This window comes from Typopeltis vanoorti, chromosome 25 (assembly GCF_054136105.1).
Source record: "Typopeltis vanoorti isolate ZY-2024b chromosome 25, IOZ_Tvanoo_1.0, whole genome shotgun sequence".
NCBI lineage: Eukaryota > Metazoa > Arthropoda > Arachnida > Uropygi > Thelyphonidae > Typopeltis > Typopeltis vanoorti.
Window position 1 is genome coordinate 55,745,775 of NC_143573.1, and position 16,332 is coordinate 55,762,106.

The window sequence follows — 16,332 nt, forward strand, 5'->3', positions numbered from 1 at the left end:
ATTGTCCCATGATATTTCCTGATGGATAGTAAGAGCAGATCGTGAAAGAGTGAAGCAGTGTGATAGACTCTGTGTTGTCTAAGATGGGCATCCTATGATGAGCATTGTGACTTCATGAAAGCCCTGAATAATAATATGTTGGATACAAAAACCAGAATGAATAGGACGAAATAATAGCACTATAGGGAACTAAATTCCAAGCTATAGCTGTTGATGTAGTTTCACTTATATACAATTTTATTTTAAATTAAAGTTATTACTCCAACAGAGTAGTTCTCTGCATAATTTTATCACAATCAATGTTGATTACTGTGTCATAATGGAAGAATGGATTTCGAAATTTAAATTTCAGACTACAAAAAATAGTAGAAAATTATTATATTCGTTTTTAATAGAAAATTTTATCCAATCATATTAGGATCATTTTAGGTATATAACGTGATTAAATAACAAAATTTACTTTCAAAAATAGCAATTTTAAAGGATGGGCAAAAAATTTGTTCATATTATGTTGGATATTGCTGGCCTGGTTGGCTGAGTGGTTAGCATATCTGCTCTCCAGCCAAAAGGCTGCTGGTTCGAATCCCATCTTGGCATGGATGTTTGTAATTGTCTGTGAAAATACTAGTGGTGGTGGTGTTGGGCAGTAGATGGCATTGGTGTAGATGATGCGGTGGAGACAGAGTAGCAGAGTAGGTGCCCCTCCCTTGATAAGTTATAGGACTCCTTGGATAGGTGTCACTTAATAATAATAAGACACGTATCCTCAAATGATGAGGATGATGCTAATGTTCAAACAATTTTGCTGGCCTGGTTGGCCAAGTGGTTAGTGTATCCACTCTCCAGCCAAAAGACTGTGGGTTCAAATCCTGCTGTGGGCATGGATGTTTGTGATTGGCTGTGAAAATACAAGTGGGGATGGACAGTAGATGGCATTGGTGTAGATGATGCAGTTAGCAGATGAGGTTGAGTGGCGGAGATGGGGAGTTGTAGAGTAGGTGCTCTCATCAATGATTCTTGGACTCCCTGGAGGTGTCAAATAATAATAATAATAATAATCATTATTTCCTCTATCCATATTACCTTCACAAATAAATACACCTGCACATCAAGTAAGAATATTATTTGTGCATAAATTGCACAGATGAGTGCAATTTATGGAATAGTGTATCTTTTGGAGATATGATACTTAATACACATATCACACTTTTATAACACTCTTAATATTATAAAAAGGCAATGCATGCTGAAGTTTGTATTTTCCTGAGCTCTCAACCACTTTCTGAATTAAAAAAAAGCTTCAAAGGCAAATACTGTTTGTTCTATTTTTTTGTAGAAACTGAAAGTTTATATAATACTGTTTGTTTTATACCTGTAAAATAAAAATGGGTGTTTGCTATCTTTGTCTCTAATAATTGTGAACATTTTTATGATTGTTACTTATATAGGTGATACTTCAAGATCAAGTGTTTCATCCATATTCTTTAGCAGTATTTGAAGACACAGTTTATTGGAGTGATGCAGTATCATTTTCCTTATACTCCTGTAATAAATTCACAGGAAAAAATCTGAAAACACTAGTGAGAGAGAACAGTAAGCATATCATGGGACTCCATATATATCATCCAGTATTGCAACCTAAAGGTAAGATTCACTTAATAATTGTTTTTAATCTAGGTTGCATGACATATTGCAGAGAAAACATACAGCAGCAAAACTGCTATTCATCTGTATCCTAAATTGGCTTAGGTTAAATCACCTTGGCTATCCATATAATAGGCAACATCATAAAATGCTTGACATGAATCCTCAAGGGCTATGCAAGATAATTATTATTATGTGACACTTCCAGGGAGTCCAAAGACTCGTCGAGGGAGGGCACCACTCAATCCACCAACTACAGCAAACCTCATCATCTACATAAACACCATCTACTGGCCACCACAAGTAATATTTTCACAGACAATCACAAATATCCATGCCCACAGCGGGATTCAAACCTGCAACCTTTTGGCTGGAGAGCGGATATGCTAACCACTTGGCCAACCAGGCCAACATGGTACTAAATAATTAAGTTTGTTATTACTAACTTTCTGTCAAGTTTTTCCCATTAAACTTAGTGTATTATTTATCAGGATTCCAGTATTGTCAGATCACATAATTCAGTGTCGAATGCAGTCCTTTGCACTACTTTTTGCAGGTAACACTTCCCCTCAGTTGGAAATGTTCAGCTACGAGATAACAGACTGCGTGTCTGCACAAAATATAGACATTGGCAAACAAGTGAGTTCCAAAAGAGAGATGAGAGTAATGTGAGCAAGGAAGGCAGCATGAAGTGATGATGGATTCAACTTTAGGAAGTGTGACTGGAGAAGTAGCATTTTGAGAGATGGCTTTGTTTATGTGGGTAAGTATTGTGTGATTTATGATGTTTGAAGAGAGATAGAGAAGGTATAAAAAATGTTGAGCAGGGTGAAAGACTAAATGGTGAGCCTTTCTTTTAGTATTACACGGTGATCAGCATTCATTTAAAAATTTTATGGAATTTACAACCGTGTTAAAAAGCTTTTTTATTATCCTGACATTTTGATCTTCATATCAAGATTTTGATAACATAATCTGTGTCGGGAAGTCGCTGCTAGATGAATTCATAATGTGTAGTGTTCGTGCAAGCTCCAGATAATATAAGTATCATTTTCAGTTATCGATACAAATTACTTAATATTGTGTAGTTTTGTTTTGTTTGCCTTGCATATTTTAGTGCGTCTATTTTTGGTGTGTTATAACGTATAATTTGACAAAACACGTTGCAAATAAGTATGGCATCTGTGCGAAGGAAAATGGCGGCCAGTAATGAAGGTTCGCCATCGTTATCAAAGAACGGTAGCATAAAAGAAATGAGTCAGTGTACTAGCTGTGAAATGTACGCTTTGCGGAGTGCGGTCGGAGTGTGGTTAGATGATAATAAAGGATTGAATGTGTGTAGAAAATGTAGGGAGAATGAGGAATTGAAGTGTATTTCGGATCGTGAGTGTGATATTTTTGTCAACCTTCAGAATGAAGGAAATAGGGATATGACAAGAAACGGCAAGGTTGTACATGAAAATTGTGAGAGTGTGAATGATAGTATAAATGGTTTCTCAGAGAACAAAAAAGATGAGATAGATGCATTGAGTGAGATTGCGTTGTTGAATAGTGCGATAGAAAGAGCAAAACAGCAGCTAGAGTGCATGAACAAAAGTAGACTGGATGAACCAACCAATAATAAAAGGTATGACAGGAAAAATAGACGTATGAATGTGAACATGAACAAAATGAAGGATAGAGTGCTGTATGGAGACTCGTTAGTACGAGGTGTGTTAGTAGAGGATTTGACAAAATCGTACCAACCTGGTGCGACCATTAAAGATGTAACTGAGTCTATTAGAGAGCAAAAGGAAAGGGTGAAAGAAATGATTGTTGTGGCAGGTACGAATGATTTGAAAGGAGATAAAATGGAAATGATAGAAGACCTGAATGAATTGTTTGAGGTAGCAAAAGAAAAGAGTGAGAGAGTTAGAATGATTAGTCTTTTGCCACGGTATGACAGTGAAATGTTTAAAAGGAGGGCTATAATTGCGAATGACTGTATACGTGGGTTATGTATGATGAGTGGTGTGGAATTTGTGGATGTGTGGAGTGAGTTTGATGGGCGAAAGGATCTATATAAGATGGATGGCTTGCATTTGAATGGTTACGGTGTAAGAAGACTTGAGAAAGTGTTGCTGAATGTAGTGGATGTGCAAATTCAGGGAAACTAGATTTGTTAAGGGGGGGGGGAGTAGATATACAGTCCTTAGGGAGGCAGTTGAATGTAAGAATGAATATAATATGCCAGAGCAAATAAGGACAACAAATCTGAGTGGGATAGTTAATATAAGGCATCAAGGTAGGGTTGGGGCTAATGGGGGTCTTAAATTCATGTACACTAATACTAGGAGTATTAGGAACAAGAGGGAATAGTTTTTGGTGGTTGGCACTTCCAGACCACAGGTTATAGGTATTAGTGAAACATGGCTGACTGTAGATGATATAACTAGTGGGATTGAATGTGATGGGTATAGTGTGTTCAGGAATGACAGAGAGAATAAAATGGGGGGAGGAATATTGTTGATGATAGCTGATGAGCTCCATCCAAGGAGAATAGAAGTTGAATTGCAGGATAGAGAAAAGAGCACATTTGAGGCCATTTGGTGTGAGATTGTGGCTAGCAGAACTAAATATACAATTGGGTGCTGCTATAGGCCAGGTGATGGAAAAGATGGTGGTGACAGTATGCACAAGCAAATAGAAGAAATGGGTGGAAGGAGGGTGATTATTATGGGAGATTTCAACTATGGTCGCATTGATTGGAGTGAGGAGAGGACACACGGGAGGAAGGAACTGGATTTTATGCGGTTATTAAGGGATAACTATCTGCGACAGCATGTAATGGAAAATACTAGGAGTCAGAGAGTGCTTGACCTAGTAATTACATCTGAGGATTTGGCTGTAACAAATATGACCACATTGCCACCAATCGGTGAGAGTGATCATAGGGTCTTAACTTGGGAGGTGGCTAAAGGTGTAGAATTTTCAATTAAGACAGGGTACATGTGGAATTATCGGGCTGGAAAGTATGACAAGCTTAGGAGTTTGATTGGTTCAGTGCCATGGCATGTACAACTGCAAGGACTAGAAGTTGATAGTGCATGGGAGGTAGTTAAGAAGTGCTTGCACGAAGCAATGGCTGACTGTATACCTAGAGTCCGAATAATAAATCAAGTAGGGGTTAAATGGATGAATAACACCATTAAGCTTGAGTTGCAAAAAAAAGAAACACCTATGGAGGGAATTTAAGGAGAAAGGTGACCGGCAGGCACATGAACGGTATAAAGCGCAGGCCAGAAGGGTGACGAGTGTGGTAAGAAAAGCAAAAAAGGATTATGAAAGAACATTGGCCATGCAGGCTAAAGAGAATCCTAAACAGTTTTTTAGATATGTAGCAAGTAAAAGGAAAAATGTACATGGCAGACTGATTTTAAAGAATGCCGATGGTAGGGAGGTAACTGAATCAGTTGAGATAGTTGAGTTACTGAGTGAGCACTTTGCAAAAGTATATCATCCAGGTGGTGACATTGCAGAAACGAATAAACCAGTAGATTATACGGGAATTGTGGTTAATGAAGTGGAGGTGAGTAGTCTATTGCATAACCTCAATGTCAATACATCTGTGGGATTGGATGGTATACCAGCTCATGTTGTACGAGAAGCAGCTAAAGAATTGTCAGTACCCTTGACCATTTTGTTTAATTTGAGTCTCGGGCCTGGGTTAGTCCCGAGCGGGTGGAAAGAGGGGAAAATAGTTCCACTGCATAAAGGTGGTTCCAAGACTGCTGTTGTAAATTACCGACCGATTAGCATATCAGGAATCATTGTCAAGGTCTTAGAGAAATTAGTCAAGAAAAGAATACAGGATTGGATAGATGAAAATGGGATATTGTATGGGGGACCAAATGGTTTTGTGAAGGGTAGATCATGCCTCAGTAACTTGCTCACGTTTTATAACACAGTGACGGTTGAACTGGATAGGGGTAATGGGTTTACAGTGATACTACTGGACCTTGCCAAGGCCTTTGATAGGATACCACATGGAACCCTAATCAGTAAACTGGAGCAGATGGGTATAGATATAGGGTTGGTGAGATGGATAAGAGGGTGGTTGAAGGAGAGATATCAAAGAGTGGTTTATTCAGGAGTGGAGTCTAAAAGACGTCTTGTGACTAGTGGAGTGCCACAGGGCTCTGTTCTTGGACCACTGCTTTTCAATTTGTTCATCAATGATATTGGAAAGGATCTGAGAGGAAGTGTTCACTTGTTTGCTGATGATGCAAAGTTGGGTAGAGCAATTATGAGTGCACAGGATGTCAAAATTTTACAGGATGATTTGGATAGTTTGGAGGACTGGGCTAGGAAAAATGGATGTCAATTTAATGTGGCAAAGTGTAAGGTTATGCACTTTGGGGTGAAAAGAATAGCAGCAGTATATCGCATTGGTGGAACCATACTCCAGGAGATTGATGAGGCCAGGGATTTGGGAGTGTTGGTGGATAGGGAGTTGAAGTTTAGGGGGCACATTGCAAAAGTAACTAAAACAGCTCACCAAATCACTTGGCTTCTGAAAAATACTTTAACATGCAGAGACGAACAAGTTGTTGTTCCTCTGTATCGAGCCTTGATAAGACCCCATCTGGACTTCTGTGCCCAGCTATGGGCACCAGGGTTTCTTCGTGATGGGGAGGAAGTGGAGAGGGCCCAGAGACAAGTGACCAAGATGATAGCAGGTCTGTGGAATGAACCTTATGAGAATAGGTTGAAGATTTGTGGGTTGCAGAAATTGGACGTTAGGCGAAGGAGGGGTGATGTGATTGAGACATTCAAATTACTGAAGGGTTTTTATAAGATTGATCCAGAAGATATTTTTGAAAATATGACTGGTGGTGGGAGGACTAGGGGCCATGCATGGAAGCTGGGCAAGAGTGTGGTTGACAAGGGTGTTAGAGCTAGGTTCTTTACTTGGAGAGTGGTAAATGAGTGGAATAAGCTTCCAGAGTCTGTTGTGGGTGCTACGACCGTGAATGAGTTCAAGGCAAGGTATGATAGATACTGTGTGAATGTTGAATAGTTGTTCTTGACATGATGTTAGGGCCTCCCTCGATGAGTCTGTCGACTCCTTGGAGTTTCCCGGAACAATAATAATAATAATAATAATAATAATAAGATCATCATCTGGAGCATACATAAATATACAAGACAAGCTGAGTTTCATTATTAACTGTAAGCTAGAGAAACAATGATTTGATCACATGTTATTCTACTGGCATGATCTCTAGTGAAAAAAAAAAATTATAAATTACATCAAGCTAAATTCTATTTATGATGACAGGATTAAACATTCCTTCTTACAGATGGTTTTCTTTCAGAAACAATGATGTCCTATTTTTAGTATTACAATTGTTATTTAAGATACTGGATTTTCTACAGTCCTGTTTATAGTTGTTCTTAGTGAGGAAGGTTCCATGGGTCGAATATATGCTTTCCATATGTTTGAGATTTTAAGACCATCATTATTGTTCAGATTGGTGTAGTTGATAGTGATCTCACTGGGCTTCCTTAAATTTCGGTTCATACCATGTTTTAGTGCGACATAGACAGCTAGTGCTTTTCCAGACAATTCTGTGTAAGGTGTTCAGGGCATGATCTGAAAGGCCAGCTTCACCATAATTATTATATTTAATGTGTTGTTTATGTTATTTTTGTCTGATAGGAATTATGCGTTCTGTTTCTCCTATATATGATGTGATGCAAGTACAACAAATACAGTATAACTCAAGGGTGGGCTAGTGGAGAGAGTGGGTCTTTGGATGAGTTGAGTAAGCTTTTTAATTTTGCAGGAGGTTTAAAGTGGCGTTGAGGTTGTATTTTTGTAGTACTCTGTTTATTTTGTCTGATGTTCCTTTAATATAGGGAATGGTTATAGTTTTACTGTAGTCTGGTTTTTCTTTGTTTCTTATTGAGGTTTTGTAGAGAATTTTGTTAATAGTGTTTTGGCTGTAACTGCTTTTTTGGAAAGTATTGCTGATAATTTTAAATTCATCTTTCAGTGCCTGTTCACTGGAACAGATCGTCTGAGCCCTGTTTTTAGAGTGTTTATGACACCTAGTTTTTGTGTTGGGTGGTAGTAGGAGTTTATGTGTATATATTGTCCTGTATATGTCAGTTTCCTGTAAAGTGAAGGAAAGATTGCCAGAGGGAAGACATGTGACAAGTGTATCTAGAAATGGAAGTGTGTGTTATGTTTTTCAATCGCAATTGTGAACTGTATGCGTTTGTGTTGTTTGTTTAGGTGGCTAAGGAATGTGCCTAATGTCTGGCGGCCATGGGACCAGATCGCAAAAACATCGTCAACGTATCTAAGCCAGACTTTGGGTTTTAGAGGGGAGGAACCTAAAGCAGTTGCTCAAAATGTTCCATGTAAAAGTTAGCAACGGGGGGGGGTAATGGTGACCCCATGGCTGTGCCTTCTTTTTGTAGGTAGAAGGCATTTTGCCATACAAAATAGCCAGAACGTAATACATGCGCAAAGAGTGCCGTGATATCTGGAGGAAATTTGGTCTGTAGGAGAAGTTGTGTCATTGATTGGGACATTCGTAAAGAGGGCAGAGAGGTCAAAACTGACTAATAAATCATCTTTTTCTAATGTAATGTCTTTGATGATGTTTATGAAGAGTTGTATGTTTTTGATATAGGAGGGGGAATGACCTACCAGGCTATCAGTTCCTTCAACTATAGGTCTTAGCAGTGTGTTTTCTTTGTGAATTTTTGGTAGCACGTAAATTCTTGTATATAAATATACAAAATTGTCTTGTATATTTATGTATGCTCCAGATGATGATCTTGATATGAAGATCGAGATGTCGGGATAAAGTTTTTTAACACGGTTGTAAATTCCATAAAATTTTTAAACTAAATGGTGAGATGAACAAGAGTAGGAGGTGAGAGGAAGTTATGCTAATGAGAGGAGAGAACTCAGGAAAGAGTGGAAGTCAAGTATGGAATCAAGGACTAGAGATGATGAAAAGAGAGAGGTGAGTGAAAGAATGAAGGATGAGTGTTGGATTATGAACATGTCTTTCATAATCCTTGCTCTCCACCTCATCTCATCACTGTCATATACTGGGCAATGCACTGAATGCCTTTCCTAGTACACTATTATCTTCTCTTTTTCTCAACAACCTCCTGATATCCAGTCTTACATTCTCCTTGTTCCCAGTCAAGTCATTTGTTTCTATTACTGGTACCAACTCTTTTGTTCACTTGCTCCTAATATCCAGTGCCTCATCACTCTACTCATTCTACTTCCAAGAAGCCTATCTACCTCTCATTCTACCCTGTGCATCTTATCATTCATCACACCTCTAATAATCAGCTCCTCCATACAACAGAACTCACGAGTCTTCATTACCTCTTTCATTTAGATATCATTTTCAGTTTTCTTCACTCTTACATGCATATCTATAATTCTCTTCATTTCACTCTATGTTGCTTGCCTCCTCTTCATCAACTCTGCTTTTCTGAATCTTGCATAATTTTTTCATTATCATTCTCTTGCTAATTTACTGTCAGTTGCACATGTTTTTATTGTGTCAGCAATGCTTGTCATCTTACTGTTATTGCACTCTGATTTTCACCGTCATTCTCGCACGCTTTCTCATGGTCAATCTCGCTGTTTACTTCACCATCAGTTTCACATGCTTCCTTAACATTGCACGATCTTACTTGACATCTACATTCCCGCATTTTATGATCCTTTATCTTATTCACTCTTTCTATACATAAACATCAGCAACATCTTTCCATGTGTACATATTAGTCACAGCACTACATTCGACCTGAAAAATCCAAGGCATTCACTTTATCTGTCTTTCGGCCCGAGTTACACACCATTCTCCCTTTTAATGCCATTGTGTTCATAAGCACAAAACAAACAACAAAGAATTTAAAATAACACTAAAATATTTGGAACCCTAATCAGTAAACTGGAGCAGATGGGTATAGATATAGGGTTGGTGAGATGGATAGGAGGGTGGTTGAAGGAGAGATATCAAAGAGTGGTTTATTCAGGAGTGGAGTCTAAAAGACGTCTTGTGACACTAGTGGAGTGCCACAGGGCTCTGTTCTTGGACCACTGCTTTTCAATTTGTTCATCAATGATATTGGAAAGGATCTGAGAGGAAGTGTTCACTTGTTTGCTGATGATGCAAAGTTGGGTAGAGCAATTGTGAGTGCACAGGATGTCAAAATTTTACAGGATGATTTGGATAGTTTGGAGGACTGGGCTAGGAAAAATGGATGTCAATTTAATGTGGCAAAGTGTAAGGTTATGCACTTTCGGGTGAAAAGAATAGCAGCAGTATATCGCATTGGTGGAACCATACTCCAGGAGATTGATGAGGCCAGGGATTTGGGAGTGTTGGTAGATAGGGAGTTGAAGTTTAGGGGGCACATTGCAAAAGTAACTAAAACAGCTCACCAAATCACTTGGCTTCTGAAAAATACTTTAACATGCAGAGACGAACAAGTTGTTGTTCCTCTGTATCGAGCCTTGATAAGACCCCATCTGGACTTCTGTGCCCAGTTATGGGCACCAGGGTTTCTTCGTGATGGGGAGGAAGTGGAGAGGGTCCAGAGACGAGTGACCAAGATGATAGCAGGTCTGTGGAATGAACCTTATGAGAATAGGTTGAAGATTTGTGGGTTGCAGAAATTGGACGATAGGCGAAGGAGGGGTGATATGATTGAGACATTCAAATTACTGAAGGGTTTTTATAAGATTGATCCAGAAGATATTTTTGAAAATATGACTGGTGGTGGGAGGACTAGGGGCCATGCATGGAAGCTGGGCAAGAGCGTGGTTGACAAGGGTGTTAGAGCTAGGTTCTTTACTTGGAGAGTGGTAAATGAGTGGAATAAGCTTCCAGAGTCTGTTGTGGGTGCTACGACCGTGAATGAGTTCAAGGCAAGGTATGATAGATACTGTGTGAATGTTGAATAGTTGTTCTTGACATGATGTTAGGGCCTCCCTCGATGAGTCTGTCGACTCCTTGGAGTTTCCCGGAACAATAATAATATAATAATAATAATAATATTTAATCAAACACTACGTTTCAATCACAAATATCACACAGCAACATTCAATCTAAAAATTACTCAGTAATCATCACACACTAAATATAAAATTAACTTATCTTGCTGCAGCCCCCCACAATGACAGGACATTGCACCCGCCACCTATAGTGGCCAGCCTTGAATACTCTAAAAGTGTAATAGTTGATATATTTCATCTCTGTCACAGAGATAGATATCTTTAGAGATAGTATTGAAATTATAATAACATGCACAAAAAATGCGTAAAATAAGAAGTGGAAGAAGCTTCAAGTCCAGCAAAGGATGCTTTCTTAAGTTGGGTTCTTAAATCTATTGATTCTAAAAAAAAAATCTTTCAAGTTTGTATCTGCTGTGGTTGAAGTATAGTAGTTTTTGTACATTTGATTCTGTGCATGGTATTCAAGGTATGGTCAGCTGGACTTGACTGACGATGCTTGTGGCAGTATATGTATTTCTTGTGTTCTCTAAGATGGATATTGGGAAATTTCCCAATTTGACCATAATATAAGTTGCAAGAACAAGGAACCTTGTGAATAGGGAGGGAGTGGATCCTTAGGAGAGCAGATTAGGACAGCCAGTATCAAATGAGGTTTGAAAACAGTATAGAGATTATATATATATATATCTTTCAAGTTTTTTTTTGCATGTGTTATTGTGATTACAATTTTAGTATTGTATCCCTGAGATGTCTGACAGATGAAATATAGGAACTATTTCATCTGTCAGATGAAAGATGTTGCATGCACTAAGCATGCAACATCTTTCATCAATGTTGCATGCTTAGTATTTGAAAATATTTAAAAATTTTCTTTGGCTACTTTGCAATGACTAAAGCTTCTGTTTTCTGTGATGACTTACAGTTCTTAATACATGTTATTTGTTCTAGTTGTTTAAGTTCAGTTTTTCTTTGCCAATTTGGCTTACCATTTTGGTCACTTATTTCATTCGACCGTACATTCCTAATTTTTTTTTATTTGTATTATTTGAGTTATATGTTTTATTTTCGAAAGAAAATCTTTTATTACATATCTTTAGGGTTATTGACTCAGTAGTTAACTGTAAATATTGTTGGAATGCTCAAATAACTGTTGGTAGTATCTAGAATTTTCTGCCAGACATGTACCACAGTTCGTGTGGATGACATATATTGGGAAAAAAGTTTAGCGCTGATTTACTGAGGCAGTTTCCAGGTATCTGGAATTGTGAGTATAAGAAAAGATTGAGGAAATGCAATTGGCAGAGCCTCTCGGATAGGAGGAAGGGGATATGATTTGATAAGTTTGTAAGGTACTGTTATAAAAATTAATGTGGAGATTTTCCATGTAGTGGAGACAAAACAGAAATAGAGCAAGAGGCCATCCCCAGAAGCTTTATGAGGAGACTGTAAAGAAGAAAGCAAGGAACACATTTTTACATGAAGAGTGATTGGAATGCATTGTTTTGAGAATATGGTGAATGAGTTTTAATATGTTCACACTGGGCACTGACAAATTGGCACTAATTGACTGTAGGATGGGAAAGAGAAATTTGTCTTATGATTTGTTTGTCCAATATTGGGCATGCATTCATCTATTTGCAATGTGTTCTTTCTACCAAAACCAAAGCTTTGAAGAGAGGAAAAGAATATTCATCATGGGATATTATTATTATTATCGTTATTATACAGGCACTTCCATGGAGTCCGAAGACTTATCTTGGTAGATCCCAAATTATCCACACCATCGATCATACCTCTCCTTGAAATCATTAAAAGACAAAGCACTCACAACTAACTCAGGAAATCCATTCCACTCCTTCACAACTCTCCATGCAAAAAATCTAGTCCTTATACCACTACTAACCACACCTTTATTCATTTTCATGGAGTGACCTCTTGTTCTGACCCATCTGGCCAAGTGCTGAAACATTTCCCTGTCAATTGTATATATAACACTTCAAGCAATTTAAATGTTTTTATCATATCTACTCCATTTCTCCTATCAACCAACTTCTGCAATCTACACCCCTCATGCTATGCTTATAGGGCAGTGGTGTTCAACCTGTTTTACTATGCGAGCAACTTTTCTATAAAAAGTTATTCGGCGATCTACTCTCTTATATAGATCACGTTCCCCCAACCTGATATCTGATTATGCACAAATAAACAACTAAAAAAAAATACACAACTAAAAACTTTATTTGTGTATTTCAAAATTTATTTATCACTTTTAATTATTTTAATACAGCAAAAACAAACAAACAAATATATTGGAATAAAATATTTATTTCTCTATTTTGGAAAACCAAAGTTAGAAAAAACAACAGATTGATTACAAACTCACAAGTTACAGGAAATGCTGGTTGATTAAAAAAAAAAAAAAGTTAATGTGAAATTTGGCATTGTTTAGACCTCTCAATATTTTCATAGTCAAGTTGATATGAAGAAGTGGCCAATCGCAGACAAAAGATCATTTGTAATTTGGTTTCTTAATTGATTTTTTATGACAGTCATATTTGAAAAAGCGGATTCTGACAAGTATGTTGATCCGAAACACGACAGAATTTTTTGCGCCATATCAGTTAATATTGGGAATTTTTCATGTTCATACTTCCAAATGACTTCATTGTTTATTGATTTTAAATGTAAACTATTCTGAATGTTTATTATCTCAAGTTATACTTCAGCTTGGTTTATATCAAACAACCCACTAATTTTATTTGAAATTTCTGTGATGTTCAAGTTTTCTTGAAATGGATTATTGATAAAAGATACAATCATTTCAGTTTTATTAAAATCTTTAAATCTTGAATTTATTTCTTCCTCAACTAATTCTATTTCACGAATAAATTCTTTTAAATCATAGTGAAGCATTTCTTGATTTTGTTCAAAAAATTTTAATCAATATGGGAGATGTCTAAATTCGCGGTCATTTATATTTTTCTTTAATAAAAGTAAATATTGTTGGAAAGTTTTTATTGAACTTAACATGTCAATTAAATTTTTATCTCTACCTTGTAACTCTAAATTTAAATTGCTTAATTTCGTACAGAAATCTACTAAAAATGTTGAGTGTAACAACCATCTTTTATCACTCAATTGTGGATAAATATTTCCTTTTTCAGTAAGAAAATTTTTTATATCATTAATTAATATAAGAAATCTTTCTACAAATTGACTTCTGCTGAGCCAGCAAACATTATTGTACAACAGAAGTTCCCTATCATCATCTGCCTGTATTTTAAATAACCACCATTGCAGGGCTTTTCCTTGAACAGAATTTACAATTTTAAATGCAATATCCAAAACATCTTTTGTGCTTAATCTTTTACTACACAGTACTTGTTGGTGAATAATACATTAAAAAATCTGGATATATGTCATCGTTTTTACATAATGAAATGAAGCCTGATTTATTACCTATCATTGCAGGAACACCATCAGTAGTAATAGACACAAGTTTAAAAAGCAGAAGTTTGTGTTGTTATACAAATTCATTAAATGCCGAAAAAATGTCTTCTCCCCTAGTCCTTCCGAATAATGGTATAATTTTCAAAAGTTCTTCTTTACTTGAATAATCTTGAAATACCATGTGAATAAATACCATTAACTGAGCAATATCAGTGAAGTCATTTGATTCTTCAAATTGTAATGAAAATGCAACACACTGGAATGTCTGACATTAATCTGGCCTGGAAACTTTTCTCCAGCAATTGGAACTCTTCTTTTCAGCAATTTGAAACCTTGTCTGTAGCCTAGAAGTAGTCTCTCTCTAGCGATGTCTCAAACCGAGAAGCTTCTTTCTGGAAGCAGGAAACTCCTCTCTCAAGCAACGTGGATCCGGACAGTCTCTCTGGCAGCAATTCTGGAACCGGGACCTCTTCTGCTTGCTTCAGTCCCTTTTTATTAGGCCTCCTCTGAGACCTCGCATGAAGTTTGGCAACCCCCCCCAAAGAATCGGTATGAATCTTTCATCTTAAATTTCAAGTTCGGCATGCCCTTTATTCTCCTCAGCTTTCTTTTGATTATAAGTTGCCGGCCATCGGAAAGTTGTTTGAACTCTTTCTGACTGACTTCGGAGATGTTTACACTTAGAGCCTGCAAGCTTTTCTGATACATACAAATTTGAATAACAATCTTTCTAATGCTGGCATTACAGCTTCGGCAAAAAAAACATTGCCTTTGTTTTTGACACTCTAACATATTCTTATTAAAGCAGTATATACAGTTAGCTTCAAAAGAGTTATTTACAAAAACATCTAATACAAACTATATCCAGACAAACAAAGTTTATTTTTTTACAGTATTCACATGGGACTTAATCTAAGTAAAAAATCGATGTAATGTGCTTTGGAATATTTAATATTTAAGCTACAATCGAGTTTTTACACTTTGCTTATAATCGTATTCACTCGGCTCGCTGTTTGGCTTCCACTGATCCAAATTAATTCATTTACCCGGACTTATAAGAAAATTACTGATTTGACAATTTTAACGAAAAATAAACAAACAATAGCAATACACTTAAAGCAAATTAAAAATAATACAAAATAATGATAAATAAAATATTATGTTTTCAGTTTTAATTAAATTTGTAAGTAAGGAGGAATACACAAGAGATCAACCAAAAATCGCTCCGCGATCGACCAGTCGATCGCAATCGAGGGTTGAACACCCCTGTTAGGGAATATTCCACAGAACACTCACCATCTTGGTCGCTTGCCTTTGAATTTTCTCCACTGCATCTGCATCTCCAAGAAACTCAGGAGACCAGACCTTAGCACAGTAATCCAGACGTGGACATATGAAGACTACATAAAAACAGCATGGTGGTGAAAGGCAAATCATTGCATTATTCTGTGTGAAAGGCAAATAAAATAGATGGAGTAGATTTCTCAAAAATGGAACAGAACAGAATGGTGTCATGGATGTAATATGTATGAATGGGAAGATGCTGTGAATATTTATTCAGAGAAGCTGAATATAAGAAAAGAATGAGTGTGGATATGTATGAAATGCAATAATTCTTATTGACCATGAGGCATGCTTAATTATGACTTTAAATTGTTTAAATACAAGTAGGGAACATGGTGTCGTAACTGACATGGCAGTTAAAGATTGTGCAAATGTTCAGAGTGTGTGTGTGATAGCACATGAAATAGTTTGATTGATAAAGTGGATGATAATTTATACAATGTTAAAAAAACAGTGAAATTAATGATAAAGTGAGTAATAATGACATTGAAAAACTGAGTGCAGTTAATGATAAAGTGGTAAGTAGAATTGACGGTAAACAAGTGTGTGTGTGTGTGTGTGTGTGTGTGACTGGTGATAAAATTGGAAGTGCAGAATATGAAAGCAAATTATGTCAGTATTGAAGAAGTAACAAAAGATTTGTGAGTAGCATTGTGTAGGATTCAATTATTAGAGGTGTGGTAAACGATAAGATGCACAAGGTTTGGTTTCCTGGAGGCAAAATGAATAGAGTGAGGCATTGGATGTGAGGAGTAAGTGAGCAAACGAGTTGGTAGTGGTAATAGGGACAAATGACTTGACTGGGAACAAGGAGCATGTAAGATTGGATATCAGAAGGTTGTTGAGAAGAATAA

General features: G+C 36.9%; 1 protein-coding gene across 1 annotated transcript in view; it reads left to right on the forward strand.

The window, feature by feature from the left end:
- LOC150092758 (low-density lipoprotein receptor-related protein 2-like) overlaps positions 1 to 16,332 on the forward strand; it is a 599,453-nt gene that overhangs the window by 246,099 nt on the left and 337,022 nt on the right. The window contains exon 11 of the mRNA XM_090414271.1: positions 1,449 to 1,644. Coding sequence (XP_090270397.1) covers positions 1,449 to 1,644 — 196 coding nt within the window. The remainder of the gene's footprint in view (positions 1 to 1,448; positions 1,645 to 16,332) is intronic.